The sequence below is a fragment of the Salmo salar genome, chromosome ssa16 (assembly GCF_905237065.1).
Source record: "Salmo salar chromosome ssa16, Ssal_v3.1, whole genome shotgun sequence".
In the NCBI taxonomy this organism is placed as follows: Eukaryota; Metazoa; Chordata; class Actinopteri; order Salmoniformes; family Salmonidae; genus Salmo; species Salmo salar.
Window position 1 is genome coordinate 5,358,663 of NC_059457.1, and position 18,414 is coordinate 5,377,076.

General features: G+C 42.8%; 1 protein-coding gene across 1 annotated transcript in view; it reads left to right on the forward strand.

Annotated features, from left to right (window-relative positions):
* Window positions 1-229: 229 nt before the first annotated feature.
* The window catches only part of LOC106573087 (PDZ domain-containing RING finger protein 4), a 131,832-nt gene continuing 113,647 nt past the window's right edge, over window positions 230-18,414 (forward strand). Inside the window, exon 1 of the mRNA XM_014147779.2 lies at window positions 230-717. Within this exon, the coding sequence (XP_014003254.2) occupies window positions 649-717 (69 nt within the window). The 5' untranslated portion in view covers window positions 230-648. The remainder of the gene's footprint in view (window positions 718-18,414) is intronic.

Here is an 18,414-nt window from a genome sequence, read left to right on the forward strand (position 1 = left end):
ACAAAGGAACCTCATTGTGTAAGTGTTCTTCGATCTTAATGAGCCAACACGCTGGGCACCACACGACCCTCCTACCTCACCAGATCCCTCCCCCTGACCACACCCCCTCATGAATATGAGCCCAGGCTACCTCCTTATTCATGAGCAGCTATCTGTGTAGACATGTGCACCAAGGCTAAGTGAACTGATAAGGAAAAGGGGGAGTGTCTTTCTCGGTGAGCGGGAGAGCGGGAGTCACAACTCCAGCGTGTAGTGTGTGAATGTGTGAGACACAGAGAGAGAGACAGAGAGAGAGAGAGAGAGAGAGAGAGAGAGAGAGAGAGAGAGAGAGAGAAAGGCACCGGCTGATGCTGAAACCGCTACCATTACTATCACAGCTGCTCCCTCTGCTGTATCCGTTACAGTGCTTTACATTAGAGCTTGCTTCTGTTCGACCACGCTGGAGCTTTGCATATCCTTGGCTCGGTGTGTATGAGGGTGTGCGTTTGCAAAGTGTGTCAATGTGTGGTGTGTGTGAGATGCCCACTACGGAGTGACTGATGAGAACGGGTGCACCGGTCTGGAGGGTGACCCCCTGTCCGTACGGTTCCACTGCTGCTGCTGTCGCTCGGGGACGATTGGACGCCCGGCGTTGCCACGACGATTAGAATGGGCTGCAATCTGTGCACTTTACAGAAACGAGAGGAACACTATAAGCTGCTGTATGAGATCGCACAGGTGAGTGGAGGATACCGACACCGCTGAGTCTCACTGTCACGGTGCTGCCATTCAGTCAGTGTGTTTGTGTGTACGGTGTGTGTTCTGTGATGGTGTGTGATGTGCGCTGTCTATGATGAGCAGGGCCGGCCCTAGGCGTAAGCGACCGCTTAGGGCCCCTTGCTTTAAAATTGCTACATTTTCTCTATGTCCCATCGCAAGATGTGTCTATTTCAGGAAATTAACTCTAAAACTTCCCCCATCAAGATGGAGGCACATAAAATGTTTTGGGCCCCCAAAAGGCTAGGGCCAGCCCTGATGGTGTTGCTGTGTGCAAAGCATCTCTGTGTATTGAAAAGAGGCATGGAGAGCTTCCTTCGAGCTTACCTGTTAGGAGAACAGGAGATATTTTAGCTGAGACAAATAATAATAATATGAATAACTTTATTTGTATAGCGATTTTCAATACACGTAACAAAGTGCTTCACATCATGAAAGAGAGTGAGAGATAAATACAGAGAGAGAAGAGAGACAGACTTGTGTGTTTCCAGCTATGGAGAGCTTTGACGATGAGTTCAGCACCTCGTCATAAGAGCGCTTTAGATGTGTCAGAGTGGAGTGGAATCCATTCATTCAGTCAGAGAGGCTGAGAGCAGGTAGAACAGTCAGTCGTACTAAAAGCACACTTGAAGTGTTCAGACTGTTGCGATTAAACAGTTTGGTTATATTTATTGTCCAGTCTGTTTTGGGTTGTTAACAATTTGGTGTTGTGTCACACATTGAGGGGTGAAAAGCTGTTTGTTTGGGTACATGTTATTTGGGGTTTGAACAATTTGTGACTGGCTTGTACAAAGTGAGTCGTCTGTCTTTGTGTGATCGGTAGCAGATTGTTTAGGATTTAAGGGACTGTTTGAGTCTTGTGTGTTCATGCTAGGTTGTTTGGGGTTGGGAATGTTTAGAATTGTCCTTGTGTGGGAGTGCTTTGAGCATGTTTGAGTTTATAGTCAATTGGAAAACTGAATCTCATTTTGGAAGACACCTATGTGTTTTCGTTCTCTTCAAGTTGTCTCAATCTCACTGAAGTTCAGCGCCTTAGGCAATTTACACTAGTACTTTACTCTTTCAGCTTTGGTCTTCAAGAAACAATGACTTGTTTACACTTTTTAACTCAGGCATGAAGCAGAAACAAGGAAGTATGTCTCACACCAAAGAGTTGATGGTCTAACTACCCAGTGGATTACTACTAAGCTTTAGTAAGCATGACTCACATACTGTAACATTTTGATTACCGGTATGTGGATCTCGATATTTAAGCAGCTTTTAATTATGTGGCTCAGTGGTAAACGTGTGGTGTTAGTCTCCCTAATCTCCCTCAAACTCCCCCATTCTCCCCTTATTTCCCGCCCAAGTCTCCCCCTCCAGCCCTCATCTCACGACAGGCTAATAAAGGAGGAGCTCAGCCTCTCCTGGAGCTCAACCATTGAACTCCACCAACCCCCCCTCCAACATGCTGTGTCTTCACACAGCCCTCATTAGCTGATTTATAAAACCTTTCTGTGCATCAATTAGATGTGAAATGTCTCTCTTTACCCTTGCGGAGATAGGAGCGGAGAGTGAGGCGAGAGAGTAAGAGGATAAGGAGGTCGGTTAGGGGGAAGGCTGTGTTAACCGCTGCCTGTCGTTTCTCAGCTCGTCCTGTGCAACTGGAGTCTGTGTCATATACTCAAGTGAGGGGCGTTGTCATAGTAATTGGCGTTGTATGAATGAATGAAGGTGATGCTTGCGTCAGATAGTTTTAAGTGTCAGGCAGTTTCTGTACTAGCACGAGTAATGCAGGAGCTATTTGGTAAATAATCTTTGTCTTTAAAGCAAACCTAGTTGAAACTTTCAGAGGAAGGGGAAGACGGAGAAGGAGGGAGGAGAGAGGAAAGGAGAGAACGAGAGAGAAAGAGGCAGAGAGAGAAAATGAAAGAAAGAAAAACAGAGGAAGATTGTTGAAAAAATGGGAACGAGAATCATGGAAACAGCTGAAGAGACAGGAAGGTATTGAGCAAGAAGAGTGTCAGAAGGAACAGCGTGAGAAGGAATGGAGGACTAGGTTAGCTGTTGCAGTGTGTGAGCTCTGTACGCAAGCCTCCCCTGTCATAACAAACGTATCCTCCTGACCACAAAGACACACTGACACACTTCCAACCCGCTGTGTTTGTCTGTGAGAGCTCCGCTGCACAGAGGACACACTCCCCCTCTCTCTGTCTCACGCTCTCTCTTGTTCTCTCTCTGGTTGGAGTGGCAACGCTTCATCTTCACATTCACACTACCTTTCTTGCTCTCTCACTTTCACTCCCCCCCACACACACCCTCTCTCTCACACACTCTCACTCTCTCTCTCTTTCTCTCTCTCTACATGCCACACAGAGAGCTGGAATCCTTTGTTATTATGCAGAGCATCTTCCCGGCGTGAGAGAGACCAGTCTTGCAGCAGGCTGATTTCAGGAGCAGGAGTCAGTCACAGTGGTTGGTCACCCTCACACCTCCCCTCTCCTCTCTTCACATTCAGAAACAATTGTGACACTATCCCTGCTGCACTGACCCCATGAGCTGTGGGAGCTGTATTCACTCTTACCTCTCTTTCACGCTCTCTGTTTGCTGCCCCTCTCGCACTCCAGTTGCTATCTCTCTCCCTCTCCATTCTCTGCCCTCACTCTCTCTCCTCTCAGGGCTGCAGGTGTTTGACATGAGAATGCTCACCTCTCTCAGCTGACCTGAAAATATACTGTCTCTCATTGTGCTTAGGTAAAAATAATGTCTCATTTGGAACAAAAATGTTTTTTATTGGTTTTGCTCAATCTAATTGGGTGGGCCTGGCTCCCCGGGATGAAATGTTTTATTTATTATCGGCTCTGAAGCTGAGCGAAAGGCCACATCATTTATTTTATATTTCTTGTTCGTTCTTGCTCTCGCTTTCTCTCTTTTATTCTCTCTCTCTCTCTCTCTTCATCCTTTCTTTCTCTCCTCCACTGTAGTTAACCTCCCAGTGATTGTCCTGTTGGTGAAGACAGTGTTTCACTGACAAGGATGAAACACATGTGAACCCTATTGGCATGCTTAACAGCTCTTACTTTCCTTCAAATGACACAGTAGGCTACCCAAACCTCCAAAAATACATTCTCCTAGACAATAGCATAGTTTCTTCGCTCTGTGAGCTCGTATAGATTTTTGAAAATCTCATTGTGTCATGTCTGCCCGCTGCTCAGACCCACTGATGTGTGGCTTTTTAGGGCTAATTAGCAGCACCACAGATGTTGATGAGTGGAGCAGCACATGGAGCAGAGTGGAGCTCAGAGACTAATGGCTATGATGGGATTCCAGCAGTCTGCTATAGTAGTTTACAGTAAGCTTCCATTAGCTTAGATGAAAGTGTTCTCCATTGTGCTTTCTTGTTATGGTATATCCATGATTGGAGTGTACAAACTGAATTACCTTAGGATCAAAGTAAAGCACTAGTGTAGTAGTTTGGTCTCGGGGGATTGTGATTCCAATAGCTTGAGTGAATTGAGTGTAAAGTAATGTTAATATGTCACCACTAGGCTACACTAACAGACAGCTGTCACTGTTACTGACGGAATGACCAAAGTTATGAACGCCAGAGCTGAAATGTGTCTCTACCATTATAAACACCTTCTCCGAGTTGATTGTTTGTCATTTTCCAATGACCATTTCTTCCTGCTTTCCAACGAATCCATTTAGAAGAAAGCAGAGCATGATGATGAGTTCTGAAAGATGTGAGTAGATGGGAGCAGAGTCGAGGTCTGCTGCGTTTGGGAATGAAATGGAAAACAGCTTTAAGTCAATGAGGCACAACACCTCCTGATAACTGACCCTGATACAGTACATATGAAAAAAAAGATGTTCACTCTACCCCAAATGCTTAAGGAAATAAATTGATTGTACGAGATTGTTCTTTGCATCCAGAAATTGTATCATGAAAAATACATTATGGATATGGTGTGTCGAGATGTTTGATGAGGAGCTGCTTAAGCAATGGGTTGTAATGCTGCAGTTGTCTTCTTTAGATTTCTGAATGTCGAAATGAAGAACTTTTCAACCAATGTGTTGTAATGTTTAAGCTGTCTTGGCATTTAGGTGTCTGTGGTGCTTAGCGAGCGATTGAGTGGTGTCTCTGGGTGACAGAGCCGAAATGAGGCAGATCCGGAAACCATCTGAGCCTGGGTGAAAAAGTTGATTCCAAAGAGTTCTATGATGTATGGAGTACAGGTTCTCTTCTGGGAAGAGGCAGGAGCGCTACTCGAGGACCACATGTGCTGCAGCCTGTGGACCAGGGTGACATTTCCCCATGACCCTGATCTGGGGTCAGTTTTGCATTTTCCCCACAAATGGTTAAGATCCTGTACCTAGGGGAAACTTTACCTCATAGCGTCCAGTGTTGCAGGATGCTCTATCGCTGCTCTGCTGCTGCTGTACAGCACCACCTCATATCATTTGCTTCATGAATGGTTGGTGGCTCACACAATGCAGGTCAAGAAGTCAAACATAAAAATGGAGTCTGGTATTTATTAGGATCCCCAATAGCCGCTGCAAAAGCATCAGCTACTCTTCTTGGGGTCCACATAAACATGACACAATACATAGTGCAGAACATTATTAGTCAAGGACGGATCTACATACATTTAAAAACGGCACACATAGCCTACATATCAGTACATACACAAAATATCTAATACATAGTGTTGTGTTCAGCAATATTGTGTCGTAGCTCAGTCGAGTATTGAATACTGTTGCTTTAAGGATGTATCAAGCACGTTGTGCGCAAACAGAGGTGTGAGGGTTGGATGAGTGAGTTGTGTAAGAGTTGCTAACATGTTGAAGTAAAGATGTTCAGTGTAACTGCACAACAAGCCTCCGTGCATTTGTAACACCTAATACAGTGCAAATCACAATACAAGATACATAAAATGGCTGTGTCTCTTCACAGTCCCCTTTGTGCAGTAAGGTGTTCTTTTATCTGTTTTTATTACTAGCTTGGGGTGGCAGAGAGTTATGTAGTCATGGCTCTATTTAATACTGTGCACTTCCCAGCCTCTGTTTTGGACCTGGGGACTGTGAAGAGACCTCTGGTTGCTTGTGTTGTGTTGTCTGGATGAGTGTCATAACTGTGTGCCAACTGCTTGAACAGACATTTCGGTAGCTTCAACACGTCAATATATATAAGTCAGTTAGGAACACAATGACGGCCTAGCCCGGCCAAACCCTCCCCTAACCCGGACGACGCTGGGCCAATTGTGCGCCGCCCTATGGGACTCCCGAACACAGCTGGTTGGGATACAGCCTGGGATCGAACCAGGGTCTGTAGTGATGCCTATAGCACTGAGATGCAGTGCCTTAGACTGCTGCGCCACTCGGAAGCCCGAATATCTCACACAAAAACCAATAGTGATGCAGTGTTATCAGTGTGTCTTGTGAGGGACTATTAGATGAAGAGAACCCCCTTTAAAAAGGGATCAGACAGTGTGGGGAAATACTGTAGTTGGTGTGTTTGTGATGGTTTTCACTGGCACTATAAGGACTCTCCGTCCCCCCTCCTCCCTCCCTCCCTCTATCTGAAAACTGTTAGCTACAAATGTTCTCATCCATCTTCTTGTCCCATTACATTTTTTTTGAATGATGTCCCTCAACCATTAAAATTGATAGGAGAGAACAAAAGAGGGGGGGGGAGAAATGTGCAGCTTGATTGATCTTGTGTCCACCAGCCAGAGATTACACTGAAATATAATCTGGCCCTCCTTTTCTTTGTCCACCCATTTACCTGAGAATAACCCAGGCCCATATTTCTATCCCGTATATCCCGTCACCAGCCTAATGCTCCAAATGCAGTTCATCCTCCTGGTTTTAATCAGAATCCTGGTCTATCATTATCCACCTCCACCATGTTTGATTGGCGGCACAAATGGATGTCTCTTCACATCGGAAGGAGTCTCTCTAATTCCCCCACAGGAAATGAGATGTAATACATATGCTGTGTTGCGGAGTTGATCTTTATCCACAGTACCAGTATCGCAATACTCGTTAGTATCGTGGCAAGGAAATCCGGTTCTTTAGGATAACAGCCCTAATGTTGGAAACAAACATCATTATGTTGTCATCCAGAGTCACATTTATTTATTTTCCAAGCTGTCGCACAAATATTTTACATACAGCAGGTTTGTAAAGGACCGACAAGTTTGGTCTGCTTTGTGTTTTCATTTTTGGCAATGGAAAAATATTGAGATAAGTCTAGAGTTGAACATTTTCACGGTATTTTACGAATGTTTCATCCCTAGAATAAGTCACTTTTCTGCCCGGTAACCCAGCATTTCCCGCCAAAACCAGAAGTGTCATTCAAAAGCGTTATAAAGCATTATAAATGTCTGGATTTGATTAGAGCTTTGATCAGCATGACAATTCAAACCCGATGCTACCTGAGCCTGATGAGACATATTAAATAAATGTTATGAGCCCTTCATGAACGACATTTAATGAACCCATCCCCCCAAAGAAACCAAATGATTTTGCCGTTATCCAATACATATATCGGCTACTGCACATAACGCATGACAGAAAAACATAGAAGTTGTATTGTAGCTAGCTACAGTGGGGCAAAAAAGTATTTAGTCAGTCACCAATTGTGCAAGTTCTCCCACTTAAAAAGATGAGAGAGGCCTGTAATTTTCATCATAGGTACACGTCAACTATGACAGACAAAATGAAAAAAAAATCCTGAAAATCACATTGTAGGATTTTTAATGAATTTATTTGCAAATTATGGTGGAAAATAAGTATTTGGTCACCTACAAACAAGCAAGATTTCTGGCTCTCACAGACCTGTAACTTCTTCTTTAAGAGGCTCCTCTGTCCTCCACTCGTTAACTGTATTAATGGCACCTGTTTGAACTTGTTTGAACTTGTTATCAGTATAAAAGACACCTGTCCACAACCTCAAACAGTCACACTCCAAACTCCACTATGGCCAAGACCAAAGAGCTGTCAAAGGACACCAGAAACAAAATTGTAGACCTGCACCAGGCTGGGAAGACTGAATCTGCAATAGGTAAGCAGCTTGGTTTGAAGAAATCAACTGTGGGAGCAATTATTAGGAAATGGAAGACATACAAGACCACTGATAATCTCCCTCGATCTGGGGCTCCACGCAAGATCTTCACCCCGTGGGGTCAAAATGATCACAAGAACCGTGAGCAAAAATCCCAGAACCACACGGGGGGACCTAGTGAATGACCTGCAGAGAGCTGGGACCAAAGTAACAAAGCCTACCATCAGTAACACACTACACTGCCAGGGACTCAAATCCTGCAGTGCCAGACGTGTCCCCCTGCTTAAGCCAGTACATGTCCAGGCCCGTCTCAAGTTTGCAAGAGAGCATTTGGATGATCCAGAAGAGGATTGGGAGAATGTCATATGGTCAGATGAAACCAAAATAGAACATTTTGGTAAAAACTCAACTTGTCGTGTTTGGAGGACAAAGAATGCTGAGTTGCATCCAAAGAACACCATACCTACTGTGAAGCATGGGGGTGGCAACATCATGCTTTGGGGCTGTTTTTCTGCAAAGGGACCAGGACGACTGATCCGTGTAAAGGAAAGAATGAATGGGGCCATGTATCGTGAGATTTTCCATCAGCAAGGGCATTGAAGATGAAACGTGGCTGGGTCTTTCAGCATGACAATGATCCCAAACACACCGCCCGGGCAACGAAGGAGTGGCTTCGTAAGAAGCATTTCAAGGTCCTGGAGTGGCCTAGCCAGTCTTCAGATCTCAACCCCATAGAAAATCTTTGGAGGGAGTTGAAAGTCCGTGTTGCCCAGCGACAGCCCCAAAACATCACTGCTCTAGAGGAGATCTGCATGGAGGAATGGGCCAAAATACCAGCAACAGTGTGTGAAAACCTTGTGAAGACTTACAGAAAACATTTGACCTGTGTCATTGCCAACAAAGGGTGTATAACAAAGTATTGAGATAAACTTTGGTTATTGACCAAATACTTTTTTTCCACCATAATTTGCAAATTAATTCATAAAAAATCCTACAATGTGATTTTCTGGAATTTTTTTTCTATTTTTGTCTGTCATAGTTGAAGTGTACATATGATGAAACTTACAGGCCTCTCATCTTTTTAAGTGGGAGAACTTGCACAATTGGTGGCTGACTAAATACTTTTTTGCCCCACTGTATATGCTCTCTCAGGTAAACAAATGAAACAAGCTCCAGTAGGCTATTTGTTTTTTAACAAAGTTACAAGTATAGGCTAGCGAATTTGGTTTTAATTTTGAAATATAATAGGGTCAATTTGTATAATTAGTAGGCTGACGCATAAATACCTTTCATGATATTTCTCTCTTGTTGCTTCATTCCTTCCTCGCTTTCAACAGTTAAATGAAAAACGTTTCGTTGTCCTTATCATTGTAATGATATACTTGAATGATATAGGACTAGAATTAGATGCAGAAGGCTTTCACTTCTCTTCACGAAGATTGAATGGTTATGGGTCTGAAAAAATAACTGCTATAGCTTACCACCATCACGTGTCCACTCTTCTTTCAAACTACCTGTGAGTTCTGTTGGCTGCTGTATTTAACATTCAGCAAAAAAGAGCTTGCATCCCTCTTCGAATAGTCTATTGGTATAAGAAATGCTAAAACAATTATGTCCAGCAAGCTATTCTAGTCTAGCTTTTCCTGCATGGGACTCCAAGAGAAAGGCCAGTGGGGGGGCACAGGTGTTTGCATATTGCACAAGAGACAGAGGATATCAATGGAGTTGATGGAGAAGGAGAGAAAGACTGCGAGAGAGTGCGCTCGCGTGCACTGATTTAAAGCAATGATATTCGAATGATAGGCTGCTTTAAAACTCTGCAGCTGCAATTAAAACTATTATAATCTTTACAATTAAAAAACAAGGTGACCCCCGAAAGCCAGATGGAGATAAATTAGTAAATTAGATGCACATTCGGTCCTCATATTACTGTAGCATAGACTATGCTGCAGGAAATGTAGGCCTACCTGTCACCAGAAAACAAGTGACCATGATGAGATGATATGTCTACATGCATAGTGAACTGCGGTCCATACTGAGATGGTCTGCCTGTCCATACTGAGATGGTCTGCCTGTCCCCACCCTGAGCGTTGATTCATCATGCAGAGGCCGTAGAGAAGCCATATTTAGACATTGCATATCATTTAACAGTTCCATATCACGCAAATGCTGTTCATATAAATAATGTATTATGATTTATCGGTTTCTCTCAGATATTTATGCCGGAAAAGGGAATGGTTTTGGGCGGTAAATCCCGGTAAATCTCAGTAATCGGGTTCCCACCATTCAACCGTAGTTGCACAGTTGTTTACAAACTAGGAATATTTACCTCTCCCTGTTCCCTGTCTCAGCCTGAAGCGTGTGGTATTATTCACACAGTAGTTCTCTGGTCTCTGCTAGAGGAGAGACTACTGCAGTGGATTACATAACCAAAGAGCTCACACTGAATACAGAACCACAGAGCTCATACAGCATTCCCTTTAAAGTATTTGACATATATTTCACACAGCATTTGTAAATATACAGTGAATGTTCACCGAATGCAGTGGCAGAGCCATTCGTAGGATGATAATACAAATGATACTGTAGTACAATAGCTATACTAGATACAGTAGTTGTCTATAGCAGAAACAATATTTGTTTGTTGTCTACAATAAGCATGGGACATTGAAACAATGCCAAGTTATTTGATATCAGTGATCTCGCCATGAAGGCCTCCAGTCCCCCTCTATATCGATCACAGTTTCAGGACATTCAGAGACAATGATCAGCAATACAATGCTGTTTCTATTCAACACTTTTAGAAATCATGAAACCCGCTTCTCTACTTCGACTCGCACTCTCTCCCTCCCTCTGCATGACCATCTGTCCAGTGAAATATATACACTACCACTCAAAACTTAGAAATGTCCTTGTTTTTTGAAAGAAAAAGTTTGTTGCCAATTTCTTGCATGGAATAGCCTTCATTTCTCAGAACAAGAATAGACTGACGAGTTTTAGAAGAATTCTGAGCCTGTAATCGAACCCACAAAATGCTGATACTTCAGATACTCAAATAGTCTAAAGAAGGCCAGTATTATTGCTTCTTTAATCAGATCAACAGGTTTCAGCTGTGCTAACATAATTAAAATGATAAACTTGGATTAGCTAACACAACGTGTCATTGGAACACAGGAGTGATGGTTGCAGATAATGGGCCTTTGTACACCTATTAGATATTCCATAAACAAAAATCAGCCGTTTCCAGCTACAATAGTCTTTTACAACATTAACAATGTCTGCACTTTATTTCTGATCAATTTTATGTTATTTTAAATGGACCCCAAAAAATTGCTGTTCTTTCAAAAACAAAGACATTTCTAAGTGACCCTAAACTTTTGAATGGTAGTATATATATATATTTCAATTTATGCTCCGATGTGCCAAGTAATAGGCTACAACAACTGACCTATTACCAGTGTTATCATATAGCCTGAGACTCGAGTTTTGAAATGTAAGGGTCTCTACATTATTTATAGTAAGGGGTAGGTCTACATGGAGAAAATTGGACCTCTCTTATTGTATATGAAAAAAGGCAAATGTATGAAACAATATTGATTTCCAGTCAATGTAAATAGCCTATCATTTTGGGGAATTTTATTGAATTGGAAATATAACTTTGCCCTGTGCTTCTCCGCCCATGCGCTATAGTTAGGCCATATAGGTTATTTGTCATTTAACTGATATCACACAATACATTGTAGGTGCACTTGATCTCCCGCACCTAGCAGAGAATTGCACTCGGCTTGCATTTTGACTCATGAAGTGATCTCGACTAAGAAAAGTCTGGTGACCACTGTTCTAGCTTATATAGGCTATGGGCTATTATGTGTATTAGCATATTGTTAGGCTATCATTTAAGTTCCTTTGTTGTTGGTGTTTAATATGTAGCATGTAACCTAATGCAAACCTAACATGCTTTGATTGGCTTCCGTGACAGTGATTAACACTAGAAAAGCCTGGCCTTGTTGAACCCCCTTGAGGCTAATGACGTGTCGTTTGAAAGTCAAAGTCTTATTAATACACGTCATATAGTTGAAGTCGGAGGTTTACACCTTAGCCAAATACATTTCAACTCAGTTTTTCACAATTCCTGACATTTAATCCTAGTAATAATTCCCTGTCTTAGGTCAGTTAGGATCACTAATTTATTTTAAGAATGTGAAATGTCAGAATAATAGTAGAGAGAATGATTTATTTCAGCCTTTTTTTCTTTCATCACATTCCCAATGGCTCAGAAGTTTACATACAGTCAATTAGTATTTGGTAGCATTTCCTTTAAATTGTTTACCTCGGGTCAAACGTTTTGAGTAGCCTTCCACAAGCTTCCCACAATAAGTTGGGTGAATTTTTCTTGACAGAGCTGGTGTAACTGAGTCAGGTTTGTAGACCTCGGTGCTCGCACACACTTTTTCAGTTCTGCCCACAAATTTTCTATAGGATTGAGGTCAGGGCTTTGTGATGGCCACTCCAATACCTTAACTTTGTTGTCCTTAAGCCATTTTGTCACAACTTTGGAAGTATGCTTGGGGTCATTGTCCATTTGGAAGACCCATTTGCGACCAAGCTTTAACTTCCTGACTGATGTCTTGAGATGTTGCTTCAATATATCCACATAATTTTCCTCACAACATGATGCTGCCACCACTGTGCTTCACGGTTGGGAGGGTGTTCTTCGGCTTGCAAGCCTCCCCCTTTTTCCTCCAAACATAACGATGGTCATCATTGCCAAACAGTTCTATTTTTGTTTCATCAGACCAGAGGACATTTCTCCAAAATGTACAATCTTTGTCCCCAAGTGCAGTTGCAAACCGTAGTCTGGCTTTTTTATGGTGGTTTTGGAGCAATGGCTTCTTCCTTGCTGGGCGGCCTTTCAGGTTATGTCGATATAGGACTAGTTTTACTGTGGATATATATAATTTGGTACCCGTTTCCTCCAGCATCTTCGCAGGGTCCTTTGCTGTTGTTCTGGGATTGATTTGCACTTTTCACACCAAAGTACGTTCATCTCTAGGAGACAGAACGCGTCTCCTTCCTGAGCGGTATGACGGCTGCGTGGTCCCATGGTGTTTATACTTGCGTACTATTGTTTGTACAGATGAACGTGGTACCTTCATGCATTTGGAAATTGCTCCCAAGGATGAACCAGACTTGTGAAGGTCTAGAATTTTGGGGGGCTGATTTGGCTGATTTCTTTTGATTTTCCCATGATGTCAAGCAAAGAGGCACTGAGTTTGAAGGTAGGCCTTGAAATACATCCACAGGTACACCTCCAATTGACTCAAATTATGTCAATTAGCCTATCAGTAGCTTCTAAAACCATGGCATAATTTTGGGGAATTTTCCAAGCTGTTTAAAGGCACAGTCAACTTAGTGTATGTAAACTTCTGACCCACTGGAATTGTGATACAGTGAATTATAAGTGAAATAATTTGTCTGTAAACAATTGTTGGAAAAATTACTTCTGTCATGCACAAAGTAGATGTCCTAAACGACTTACCAAAACTATAGTTTGTTAACAAGACATTTGTGGAGTGGTTGAAACTAAGTGTATATGCCATTGGAAGAATAATATTTTTTTTGTATTTCTTCGGTAACATTCAAAAAGAAGATGTATTTCAAACAACACAATTGCATTTTTTTATTAGGGCCTTTATCTACTTCCCCTGAGTCAGATGAACTTGTGGACCCCATTTGTATGTCTCTAGCTGTGTTAGAATACTCATACTAACCACACTAACCATACTATGTGTGATGTAAATTGAGTATATAGTATTATTATTGGTCATAGTATGGATATAGTTAGTATGCCAAAAGTTCCCGGATGTCGTACTACATTCAGTAAATGAGGGTGAATGAACTGTTTCGCTGCCAGACAAGGCTCCGCTGATAGCCAGGTGTAGCAGTGGTAAGGATTCACTCCATGGTGATGTAAAGAAAGCTCTGCTGTTTGTACAGCTTTATGTAGGCCCTAACAGTTTGTGGGCACCGTTTGTCACCGTTACAGTGCAATTAATGTATAATTTAGTGTTGTGTAGTGGCTTTCCTGGCATGCATCCCACCTTCCCCCCCCACCAAGAAGTACATGCTAAAATCGCCACTGAGCATGGTAGCTGTTAATAGCTCAAACAGCTCATATGTTTGTTGTCTAGGATGAGCCTCTCCCCACTGATAATGTAACTATAGATAACATGACTGTCTTATTTTGTCCTGCAACATGGCAAGGATTTCCTCTCTCCCCACTGACGTTGGTCCTGGCAAATTTACGGGGAGATATCAAGTCAATGGGGTTTATCAGTCACTCTACTAAATCTCATTCAGGAGGCGCGGGCAGGAGAGGAGGATTTAAGAGGGAGTTGATGAATTGACCTTTTCCTTTTCTGTCGCTTTCTTATCCCAATAAGAGCGGCGTTGACCTTTTCAGCCGTATATCAAATCCCCGAACCGCCCCTTCCACCATCTTCTCAGCCCCGCTGACCGAACGCGAGGGCTCTTCAAAATGAGTTGTATCCCCTCCACTCACTCGCCCTTCTCTCTCTCTCTCATCTATCTCTATGTGCAGGTAGCTTCAGTGTGTGGGCGTGTGTTGTGACATGTTTATCCGACCTGAGCTTTGATGAGGTCCAGGCCTGCTTGGGTGTTAAATGAACTGTTACAGTGCCTCCCGTCAATGGCAAATAGACTACTGGAACAGTAGCACACCTGGTAATTTGAATGCATACAAAACACAAGACAAAACAAACAAATCTTGATTTGAAACACCTGGCACGGATGTTTGAGGAGTGATTTCAGCACTACACATTATCTGATTAATCATTCAGGTGCCTCTCAAAGTTTCTATAGAACATTTTGTTGAAGTAAATAGCAAGGAGCACGTCGCAAACACTTTAGAGCAATGTTCATTTGTCTGGAAGTATCTTGACTTTACAAGGATGTACACAGCCGAATATGTCCAGGGATGTAGCGAGGCAGTTTGGGTTGTCATGGGAACCTGCAGTGAGTGGGTCTCATGTGGCTGTAGGTTCAATACTATTAAAAACATTTTAAGCACTTTGAGATTGCTTGTTTAAGCATTTGCTTGTGCCAACCTTGAGCGCCATATGGGTGTTGTTTGCACTTTGGGGGCTATCACATTGCTTCCTTTTTTCAAGCCAAGCTCAATAATATAGCACAGATACAAATATTTGAAGACTTAAAATCTGGTGTCTATTGGCTGGTGTGGCTATTGTTCAGTGTTCCCTTTCATCAGGCTCTGGTTCGTCTGTCTAATGGCCATAATGAAGGATTGTTGTTAGTGTGAGACAAGGGTCCGCTCGTTTATTCTCATTCCTGGGAGAGTGTGCTGAGATGCTGTAGCAATCAGCCTCTACTCACTGCCTGTTAATTCCCAGGCACAATTACAACCTGACTGGGTAATAGATGCTGCCTAGCGTGTGTGTGTGTGTGTGTGTGTGTGTGTGTGTGTGTGTGTGTGTGTGTGTGTGTGTGTGTGTGTGTGTGTGTGTGTGTGTGTGTGTGTGTATCGTTAGAATCCCCCCTAGAATGTTAGAATCCCACATTAATCTTTAATCAGCAATTAACCAATCAAGGCCACATTGCCGTGGAGAGATGTATACTGCAGTAAAAGTGTCCCACTCTGATGTACACAGCGAGGCTATATACTGTATCTTGATAAGGCAAACAGAGTGTCAGACATCAGACCCAGATTTGTCATTGAGAGAGAAGGAGAGGAGGTCAATGCTGGCTGTGGATAGATAAGACAGGGGCCTCTGGCCACGCAAGGTGACAGCTGCTCTTGTCTCCTCTCAGGCCCAGGGAGGGTGTGGGGGGAACTGAGCAAGGGCCTGGACACGAGGAGGTGTCCATTGGAGGTGATCTAGTCAGGGTGGGGTCAGTGAAAATAATCCCTTAAGAGCCCTTTTTCTTTCTCGTCATCTCTCTCTTCTTCACTAGCAGACGTTTAATGGTGGCCCCAGACACTGGAGTCATTAACTGGTAGTTTGGGTACCTCTTAAGGAGTTACACTCGTGCCCTTTTGCTCTCAAGAAGCATCTTCTCTCTCTCTCTCTCTCTCTCTAAGTCCCCACGCGAGGAAGACTGTTGTTCTGAGACAGACGACAGGCCAGGTAGTGACAGAACACTGGATCTGATATACGTGGAGCCTGGAGCTCTATGGTTCTTGCCAGGCTGACGGGTGACAGCGGGTGATGGCAGGGGGAGGGAGTGCTGGAGGGGTTGAAAGCGATTAGGTTCATTTATACCATGGCAGCGCTTGGCATGGATGGTAGCACGTTCCACGCTGATCCAATGTAACACTAGAATGAGACCAAATGGCTTCCACGATTAGAAAGCAGAGGGAGGCAGGGGGAGACAGGGTTGGGGGGGTGAGAGGAGGGCATCTGCTCCACATTCACCCAGTGTCTTATAATTAGGTGATCCCAATTGGGAGCAAAGTATCTGTTCCACTGTGATTTTCAGGATAACAATTCTGTGTGTTTGGAAACACGGAAGCAGGTGGAGGGTATGGGCACGCCCGCCCAGCGATGCTAGACAATTAGTGAACTCAATAAAACATAAGCCATATTGAGACAGAAAAGAAAGCTGTGTTTAAAAACATAAAAAGACATCAGCCTCAGTGGAAAGTCACCATGACAATTGCGAATTGTCCCAAAACAGCGGTCAGCCAACCTGTTAACCTCTATGGGCTAGGTGGGACGCAAGCGTCCCACCCGTGGTGCACTCCATCAACAGCAGGTGCATTTCAAGAGCGGCAAATTTGAATCCAAATAAATGTCAAAATTCAAATTTTTCAAACATACAACTATTTTACACCCTTTGAAAGATAAACATCTCCTTAATCTAACCACGTTTTACGATTTCAAAAAGGTTTTACGGCGAAAGCATAAATTTAGAGTATGTTAGGACAGTACATTTACAAGAGTTGTGTGTAATGTTTTGTCAATTCAAAGACAGGGTCACCAAAACCATAAAACCAGCTAAAATGATGCACTAACCTTTTACAATCTCCATCAGATGACACTCCTAGGACATTATGTTAGACAATGCATGCATTTTTAGTTCTATCAAGTTCATATTTATATCCAAAAACAGCGTTTTACTATGGCATTGATGTTGAGGAAATCGTTTCCCTCCAATAACCGGCAGTCAAGTCAGCACCACAAATTAAATAATTAAAATTAGAAAACATTGGTAAAATATTATATTGTCATTTAAAGAATTATAGATTTACATCTCTTGAACGCAATCAACTTGCCAGATTTAAAAATAACCTTACTGGGAAATCACACTTTGCAATAATCTGAGCACTGCGCCCAGAAAAATACGCGTTGCGATACAGACTAGCCGTCATGTTGGGGAGATCGAAAATCGAAAATACTATGTAAATAATCCATTACCTTTGATTCTCTTCATCAGATGTCACTTCCAGGTATCACAGGTCCATAACGAATGTAGTTTTGTTCAAAAAAGCTCATCATTTATGTCCAAAAATCTCCGTCTTGTTAGCACATGATCTAAGCCCGCCGGACTTCACTTCATGAACGAGGGGAAAAAATATATTTACGTTCGTTCAAACATGTCAAACGTTGTATAGCATAAATCATTAGGGCCTTTTTAACCAGAACATGAATAATATTCAAGGTGGACGAATGCATTCTCTTTTATAACGTATTGGAACGAGGGTACCCAACATGAACTCGCGCGCCAGGTGTCTAATGGGCCATCATCGTTCCATGGCTCTTGTTCGGTCAGATCTCCCTCCAGAAGACTCAAAACACTTTGTAAAGGCTGGTGACATCTAGTGGAAGCAATAGGAAGTGCCAAAATATTCCTCAGCCCCTGTGTTTTTCAATGGCATAGGTTTAAAGGTAATACAACACATCAGGTATCCACTTCCTGTCAGAAAATGTCTCAGGGTTTTGCCTGCCAAATGAGTTCTGTTATACTCACAGACACCATTCAAACAGTTTTAGAAACTTTAGGGTGTTTTCTATCCATATATAATAAGTATATGCATATTCTAGTTACTGGGTAGGATTAGTAACCAGATTAAATCGGGTACATTTTTTTATCCAGCCGTGCAAATACTGCCCCCTAGCCCTAACAGGTTAAAAGACTTGCTGCATCTTTTACAGTATATTGGGTTCTCTCTCTTTATCTCAGTCATATTCCCCTGTCCTCATATAGCATCAACATGTCACCACAGAACAGAGGTTCCCAAAACCAGGGTTGGTCGGCCCTCTGGGGGTCCGCAAGACACCCCGTAGTGGTCTGCTGGGAGGCTTTCAACTTAAATCATGGTCTCATAATCCATCATGTCCACATTCATTTTGAAGTGCTACTGGTCCAACAATAGGTAAGAGTGCAATACAGTGAACGCGAGCATTTGCCCTCCTCATTTGCCCTCCTTTGCGAATGCAGATGGGCTGCGTACTGTACTGTGTTACTGTGTTCACCCACTAACGGAGCACGGTAATGCCCTCCCAGTCTAGTTAATGGATTTAGAGACCAGTCTAGCTAAAAGGGACTGAAACACCATGTTGATTTTAATCGAA